At 37.3% G+C, this 8904-nt stretch overlaps 1 protein-coding gene across 2 annotated transcripts in view; it reads right to left on the bottom strand.

Moving 5' to 3' along the window:
- Positions 1 to 6137: 6137 nt before the first annotated feature.
- The window catches only part of NCKAP1 (NCK associated protein 1), a 93263-nt gene continuing 90496 nt past the window's right edge, over positions 6138 to 8904 (bottom strand). For both annotated transcript variants that reach the window (XM_075530084.1, XM_075530083.1), the window contains exons 30-31: positions 8327 to 8416; positions 6138 to 7068 (exon numbers count right to left, since the gene is read on the bottom strand). In XM_075530084.1, the coding sequence (XP_075386199.1) occupies positions 6952 to 7068; positions 8327 to 8416 (207 nt within the window). In that variant the 3' untranslated portion in view covers positions 6138 to 6951. The remainder of the gene's footprint in view (positions 7069 to 8326; positions 8417 to 8904) is intronic.

The following is an 8904-nucleotide window of genomic DNA, read 5'->3' as shown; positions in this document are numbered from 1 at the left end:
AAAACTTTTGCAGCCCCTCACATTTACTCAGGGCATAGCTATATATTTCGATGTTCATTGCTGCACTGTGTGAGATATCTATGTTAATTCTGAATATCCAGCAACAGAGTGAAATAATGTAGTAGGCCATTTCCAAATAACCTTGTGAAGCTACAGAAAATAACGGAACGAGAGCCAAGGCAGGTACTTGCAGAAAATTGTGTCAAAACACATATACGTTTCTATCCCTGTTGCGACTGATTCAATTCCGACTCCGGGCAACCCCCGGGGGCTAGAGGATTTTCTTGGCTGTACTCACTCTTCATGGGAACAGATCACCACATCGTTCATGGAGCCACTGGGTGGCTGGCTGATCACAAGTCACTTACACCACCTTAGCCTCTTAAGTCGACACAATACCTACCTATCGCTGATAGGAAATTTGTGGAAGAGAGCACAAGAAAAATAACAGTGGTTCTTACCAGATAACGTGTTTCCTGTTTTTTGGGAGACATTTTGTACATTTGGCAAATAAAAAATAGCTTTCAAAACCAAGTTTCCCCAAGAACCTATTTATGGCACAAACCACTAAAATATAATTTGATTACAAATAGAGAATTTTCTGTGGTTCATTTTGAATTTGATTTGTGGTGTTCAAAATGGACTTAGGCTCCAATTAGAGCTGAGGTCCAAACCGAGCGTCTGCGAGTGCCTAAACCACATCAGTTCCTGGGACCCCTTCCCATCAACTGTTTCAACTAAAGGCACACGTCTCATTGTCAAAGAGGCGGTTACATTGATTACCTCTGGGATTTACATATGTAACAATGTCTGCTGGACCAAGGGCCAATAAAGATAGTAAAGTCATCAATTAGCTTTGGAATCTTCTGTTTTTCTCAGGTTGCATGCTAAATAACCCCTAATCTTACATTTGTCCATACAGGATTCTGCATTAGGGAAGATATTGATACCACATGGCAAGTCATTTGAATGGGCTAGATAAATGAATACTCACTCACCTTGATAATATTTTGCCATGGAGATTAAAGAACCTATACACTGCAGGCAATGTGCCTTTGTGGACTGTTCTGTAACAGCTACTCCAATAAATTTGATATTCATAATATTTTAAAAATCCACATTTTACTTTATTTTGTTTGAAAACAAGAACTGTCAGCACCGTTTCTAATACATGGATGCCACTTAATGACTTTTTCATCATCTGTTTTTCACAATACTTGTCATGCTTGCAATTATTTTAGAGTAGGATATGGAAAAAGAAACGAGTAACTGCAGATGTAGTCCTTGAAATTTTTTGCCCAGTTGAGTGATTATGGTATCAATTACATTACATAGAATTCCTTCTACTTAAAAAAACTGAAACTGAGTTGCTTAGGACAGGGGAGGAAAAAAAGAGGTAAACTTATAAAAAACAACTCTGTATATTAGCAAGAATTTTGGATTCTTGACATGAAATAAATATCCTTTGGCAGTAAAGAAAATATGTTGCCCACTATATGCTAATAAACCAATTTTAGCAAAGACTTTCTTATCCCTGGCTAGAACTGGTCAACTCTAACAGCGACCAGTTCTGGTTTTGCCAGTGCCAAAGACCTCAACATCCTTTCAGCTAAAAAGCCAGCAGAGATCAGAGAGGTTTCACACAGCGTTCTACATGCCAACGAGGTACAAATGCCATCTTTGAGCACACTGTAATAATCCTGTTGGGCAGTAATCTTTTCCAAAGACCTGTAAAAGTTATAGAATTGAGCACGGTATTTTTTTAAATGAAAAAGAAAATGTGAATTAGAAAATATAATTAACATGCTCAGCAATCTATTGTGATAGATGAATACACTTACCACGCATTCTTCAGAGGATAGAATTGTAAAATGTTTGGCAGATAGCCATGACTTGGATGTACCTTTTGTTGACAAAATTATTTATTACTCCTTAGTCACTGTACTAAATATGCCCACTAATATTTAGATTTTCATTCTGCTATGCACACCTTGCACCAAATTAAAGTATATATATATATACAAAATACAGTAACCAAACTTCAAAAAAGGATGGAAGGAAAATTGAACTCTTAAGTGTAAATTGTTTATTGCTAATAACTTCATACTAATTTTCTAGTGCATGGCTATGATCAACACTGAAATTCTCCCTGGTACTCTGTTCTTATCGACACGAACACGTTATCGTCATTGTTGTCATTTTTACTGTCTCCTGCATCAGGTGACAGTCATACTTGGTCAAGATCAAATGTAAAATGTTTCTTCTCCACTGTAAGCTGTGATACCTGTCTGCGTCACTTAAAGCTGTGGACCATGCATTGACTCACACTTGTCCTACGTATCTGGCTCATAGTGTATTCAAAAAGTATTTGCAAACCTGATGGTATAGGCATGACAAAATTAAGCTTTCTATTTTATGTGGGATGGGGAAGGGAAATGGGGATGAAATAACGAGCTGACAGCTGCTGCTTTGGACTCAGTAACAATGGACTTTTGAAATCAACAGAAAGAGTTCAGACACAATGAAACTTTAATATAAGGGTTCTTAGGAACTCATATTTGAGGAAATATACAATGCACTACATGTAATCCAATCAAAATCTATAAAAAGTGAGAGCATTTAAACTGGGAATCCAATCATGCCATCAAATGCTCCTACCGGTCTCCCCTGTAATCCAGGTACTTCCTTGAGTCTCACCCAGAAAGGCTGTGAAACCCCTTCCTGAGGGCTGGCTCTCTGCACACATTTTGAGGACATTCTACTTTGAGGTTAATATATGAAGCAGAATCCACAGACTATGAATTGGACGCTTCTCTAACTTCCATTTGTAACATTCCAGGGCTGTAAGTGCCCAGGTTTGCCCTTCCAGGAGTGCACTTCGGACAGGAGGCATGCTCTCAGTTCATCTGCCGGCAGTCCTTGGACCTGGCTTGGCTTCGATGAGTAGCAACTCTCAGTAGAGATCACCAGCTTCTTCCTCCCGCTGCCTGGGCTGGCGCGACCTCTAGAAGAGCAGCATTCATTCTCCAAGTGCTTTGCCATTTTCAGAGGCTCTGAGCCTTGCCGCTGGTCGCCGTGTGATCAGTTGCCAGAGGCACTGCCACTGCAGTCCGGAATAGATGCTACACCGATAGGATACAATTTCAAGACTTCCTAATCCCTGTACTGGTGACAGGAGAAGAGCATTGGGTATTTGCGCAAAGAGATAAGTATGAACTTTAGATTAGAGGTGAGCCACCAGGATGTAAAGATCATTTCCCTATTTCCGGGCACTGGCCTGAGAAGTCACTTTGTGATTACTTGGATAGCTGTTCTTTGTATTTCACTTACATTTCTAGGTAAGTCTCAGCTTCTTCTAACAGGGTGCTGTGTATCCTTTTGTTCTACTATGAACACTCTCACCATTAAGTCTGTGAATACAAGGAGCTTCCCACCCGCTCATCCACCCCCAAAAGAAAGAAACACCCCTGGCTCTTTAAAGACCCCTTTGGAAATTAACCCAGAAGCTACTTCTTTGGGTCACCAAGCAGCTCCCTCATTTCTAGCAGCTAGTAATCAGCACCTACTTGAACTTCATGCTTCTCCGCAGGACCAAAAAAAATGACCATTTCCTCTCAACACAGTCAAGAACATTTCTACCAAATGGAGTTCTGAGCACGTCTGATCATCAGCCTTTCTCACTGCAGTGTACGAAGGGTTACCCCCAAAACTACAACTTTCATCATACATGTTTCCCCCGCTCGGCGAGTATCTAGCAAGTAACTCCTCAGAGGCAAGTAGCCTTGCCTGGGCAGGCTCTCTCTGGTCACAGGGTCTTTTTCCAGAAAAGCACAGCTTTGTTTAAATCTTGAGTTTTGTGATGGCCGATTTAAGAGAACTGCATTTGGCTGTGAAATTTTGCTTCCTGCTCAGGGGGAAAATGCCACAGAAACTGTTTTAAGCTGCGAACACAGCTTACAAGGTCAGTACTATGGGAAAAGCTCAAGTTTGCATAAGTGACAAAAAAAAAAAAGATCTGGCTAGTGACAGACAGGGGACTGGTTTTGCCACAATTCACCTGCTCAAGCAGTCATCTCAGTGCACCAGTTTTTGGCAAAAAACAGTAAGCCTCCCTTGCCCCACACACCTGACCTTGCTCCATGTGACTTACTTCCATTAGAAGAGGCGAAGATAAAGGAAGTGCTGTCGGCATCCAAACAGATGAGTTTGAAGTGTTTCCAGGAATGGAATCATAGATTTGACAAATGTATTAAATGTAATGGTGAGTACTTTGAAGGTGATAAGGTTGTTTTATTAAAAAAAACTAAAAACATTTTGGGGGGCATTCCATTTTTGTGGTACCCCTAGTATTTTCAGGAGTGGGGGGGGTGTCTGACTAAAGGTAAATAATGATGCAACAAACCTGCTATCTACTTTAAGGCATTCATAGAAGTGAAAAAGGTGATTGCACTCAGACTCAATACATGCTACCAAAAGGGTACTGACGAGAAGGAATCAGGAATGTGTGGTAAGGCTATGCGAGCTCATCTCCAGCATAATCTGGAGCTATCCGGTCTGAATCTAGGAGGGACGTTCCAGTGGGAAGCACTTAAGGAACCAATGTAATTGTTCTGGGCAATGAGATGGAAGCCTAGTAAGCTGTCTCCTTTGTACTTGTGTTTCGTATACACAAATATAATCTACACACAATACAGAGAAGTCTGTAACAGTTACATGTGGAAAAATATCTGATTTAAGAGTTGGAAAATATGCTACACAATAAAGAACAGGTTAACAGAAGAACACTAAGTGAAATATAACAGACTTCTCTTTCTTCTGCATATATAATAAAACTACCTTTATTAAAACAAAACAGGAGTTAAATCATTTTGCTAAGCAGGAGTTTCCATAAAATGAAATTTGGGGTGGAATGCAGGGCAGAAATGTAGTAAACGACTTTACAAATTGGCGTTGGAGGATAGCTTAATTATGTCAAGGGCTCAAAATAATTACTGATTTAGGAAAAGTAGACTTTTTTCTTTAAAAAAATAGTTGACTATTTACTTATTCATTTTTTGTTACCTTTGCCTTTTAATAAACTTTCTGTAAAGAATAATCAAATAGTGTACCAGATGATCTGTATAGGTACATAAGGGTTTTTTTCTTGACCAATACAACCTCATGTAAATAAGAACACGTGATCTTCTCTTGCCTCTTGGTCTGAATAGTGGTAACGGGTCACTTTTGCATACGATGATACATACATATCCCCACAAATGTGCATAGACAAAAATGCCTACTCTCCCTCTCAGAATATCACTGATAGTTATTCCCATCTAGAAACTTAATATTTCAAAACAAACAAAATTACTTCTTAGTTTTGATTACTCCCTTTGTAATCAGGTTATTCCTAAAAATAAAGCAAAACGAAACAAAAACCCAAAACATTTTCATTTAAATATCCTCCTCTTAAAAATAAAGTTACCATTGAATTTTTTCAACACTGACCATTATTCCTGCTCTAAGTTTATACTAGACAAGGCACATGTAAAATAGTATGACAATCTTCTACTTCCTTGATTTCATTCTACTTTCTTAAAGCTAAACAATGCAAAGCATTGTAATGGAGTCCACAGCAGCTTTCTGTGATGGGAACACAAGTTACCAGTGCACACACAGGAAGCGGGAACAGCAGCAGCTCTACAGAGAGCCAGATACAAAGCTGCTGAGCAGCAGGCTTTACCATGCCAATCACACAGCAAACCATCTGGTGACTTGTCAGACACAATGGACTTCTCTGCGCCCCAGGCCAACTTTCCAGCAATAGGTCCTTTATGTCGTTCCTACTCAGGATCAACAGAAGGAGCCATTTGCAGCAACATTCCCAGCTCCAGGGTCGTTCAGTACCTTTCACTTGTTCAAGTAACTGTCCATTTGCTTAAGGGAACAATTAGTAAGCTGATAGCCTACATGGTTTACCTAGTTTCAAATAATAAAAAAATAATTGTTTTACCTTTAATCTATTTTCCAGTGGATATTTTGCAAAGCACTTAAACTAACTCTATGATATTTTATGTGGTATAGAATGTAGTCCTAAAACCTTAAGATTATTTAATTAATTTTTGAAGGTCCGAAATTTAAAAAAATCATTCAAGATGTGATACAGTCTAGTGTTTATTTTATGTTATGGCAGGTACACTTGAATTTCAAAATTTTAAAACATATAAAAAGTGGTTAAGAGACTAACATTTGTATCAACAGTTGATAAATGTTTAAGATCATTTATTATACAGCAAGGTACAATGGTAGTGCTAATGCCAATAGGGCGCCATGAAAGTTAGTCTATAAATTATCACTAAGCTTTATAAAAGCAACAAGATATGCTGCTACTTTAGAATTTGGGGGGACATAGTCTGCTTGTAATGCTGAGTAATTTGTTAACATTTTTAATGTCATACTGTGTTATAGTGTTTAGTTTGGCAAATGTTTTAAAATAAGGAAAAAGTAGAAATATATTCATAACATCACAGAAATGCACATCCAATTTTGATTTTAATGAGAACCATAGGTACAGATCAGAACTTTTCCCTATATGAAATAATTTACACACAGATGAATGCTATACCACTATCTAAAATAATCACTAAATACACTTATTTTCAGAAATAAACAAGCAAAGGATTTTTTCATTATCAAATATCAAAAACATATAGATAATGTATATTTTTAAAACAAGTGATACTCTAAATTATAGGAACAGTTTCAGTGAACTCAGTGAATATGCGACCAAATCAACCAAGTTTTATTGCAGTACAACCATATTTAAGAAACCAATGATCAGAAAATACAACTGTATGAGAGAAATTTATAACCCACAAAACTGTTTTTCAGGCCTTAAAGGTAGAATAGCTGCACAGTTTACAGGTAAACCGAGGCAACAAAAATGCGTGCTTGTCTTCGACAGTAGATAGGCTATGCGGAGGACGTAACGCTTTGCTTGTAGACGGCATGGTATGCGTTTCTCAGCAAGACATAAGGAAAGCAAGACTCCAAAAGATCCATTGTTAGGAATGGGGATTCCTGCACAATCTGAAAAAATTTTTAAATGCACCAAAATTCATGTTATTTATAATGGGGATATTTATTGATAACTCAGCACCATAATTACTGAAATGTTCCTACTAGACACACAAATGGCTTTCCTTTTATTTTAATATCTGAAATGCAAACACCCCATTGTGTGTTCCTTTATAAAATTAAATGTTACTTTTCAATTAAACACTACCTCAACACAGCATATTGAACACTTCCACTGTCTTCCACAATGTTAGACGCAGAGTCTAGCCGGGAACTCCAGTCAGCTAGAAAAACAGACTATACGGTCGGTCACCTGGAACCTCAAGACCTCACGCTCATTTCAACGACTCAGTGATCCCATAGGACATAAAGGCTGTAACGCTTCATAGGTGTAAGAAGCCTCATCTTTCTCTCCCGGAGATGATGGTGAGTCCAAACCAGACTTTATAGTTAGTAGCTCAATGCATAACTCATTATATCACCAGAGCTCCTAAGACCAACTATAGCAGTGGTTCTCAACCCGTGGGTCGCGACCCCTTGGGGGGGGAAGTCAATCCTTTCACAGGGGTCACCCGATTCATAATAGTACCAAAATTACAGTTATGAAGTAGCAACGAAAATAATTTTATGGTTAAGAGGGTCACCAAATATGAGGAACTGTATTAAAGGGTCGCGGCATTAGGAAGGCTGAGAACCAGTGAACTAGGGCTTCCTGGAAAACTTTAAAATCCTCCAGGTTTTTAATTTTTTTTTTTTAAAGAATGACTAATGTGGGCCAGGATATTTAAGAGAGCTAAAAAAAAAAAAAGATTTAAGCTGTAAGTTCTGAGTTATTAGGATAGATCCAGATATCTTCAGGTAAGGGAAATTATGTGAAATGAGAGAAAAGACATGGTAGGAGACAAGGAACTAACTCAGTAGAGAATTTTAAGTTACATTACATGGGAGTCAGAATATAAAAAACTTAGAAAAACGATGAGTTGAAAGTAATGCCTGTGAAAAATATGAAGCCCAGTGTTTTTCAATAAGTGGAGAGAACTGTTCATATACAGAATATATGATGTTCATCTTTTATTTTGTTGTGCTCTTTCTTACATTGTTACCATAATGGTCAGATATGAGTGATGCCAATCTTTTCAGCCACTTTTAGAAAGGGTATAGTTTGAGCAAAATGACCACAGGGATCAAAATAGTATTTTAGCTATACTATTAAACCACTCAAATACCAAGAAACAACTTCTTTATTAATAGCGAATAAAATAAAGCTTACCATATCTAAGAGTAAATAAACAGATTCTCTATTTCTTGTTGTAGTTTTATCTGTCTCTTGGCCAATTTTCAGAAGACTGGAGGATGCAAGCTTGAAAATACACAAACATTTTAAATGTGTGCTTTTAAAAAAACTGAAATGTTCATTTGATACTAATTTATTTTCAGTATTCAACTTCTAACAGATTTCAGCGAATCAATGCTATGAGAATAAGCAATTAAATATGACATGTTTAGTTATTTTACATTCAAGCAGTACTTTAGAGCTATTAATGAATATATAAGCTAAACAATAATACATGTAATTGAACATTCTTCTTAGTCTTAAATTTAAAAAAAACTATTTTAAATGATTCAAATAACTTACTCTATCTCGTATCGACATTAACTATATTTCCTCATGTCCAAATAACAACAAAAAAGGTTCAAACAGTTCAAATTAATAGGAACGTTGTGAGATTAAGACATTAGGCCCATATGAAGACAATGGTAATTAAAAAATAACTCAGTCTTAATATTGCTTTCTTTGAAGAAAGAGCTATTGTATTTCAATACAATAATCTGCTTTACAAATTAGAA

The sequence above is a fragment of the Tenrec ecaudatus genome, chromosome 13 (genome assembly GCF_050624435.1).
Source record: "Tenrec ecaudatus isolate mTenEca1 chromosome 13, mTenEca1.hap1, whole genome shotgun sequence".
NCBI lineage: Eukaryota > Metazoa > Chordata > Mammalia > Afrosoricida > Tenrecidae > Tenrec > Tenrec ecaudatus.
This window is presented reverse-complemented; position numbering and strand designations above follow the sequence as displayed.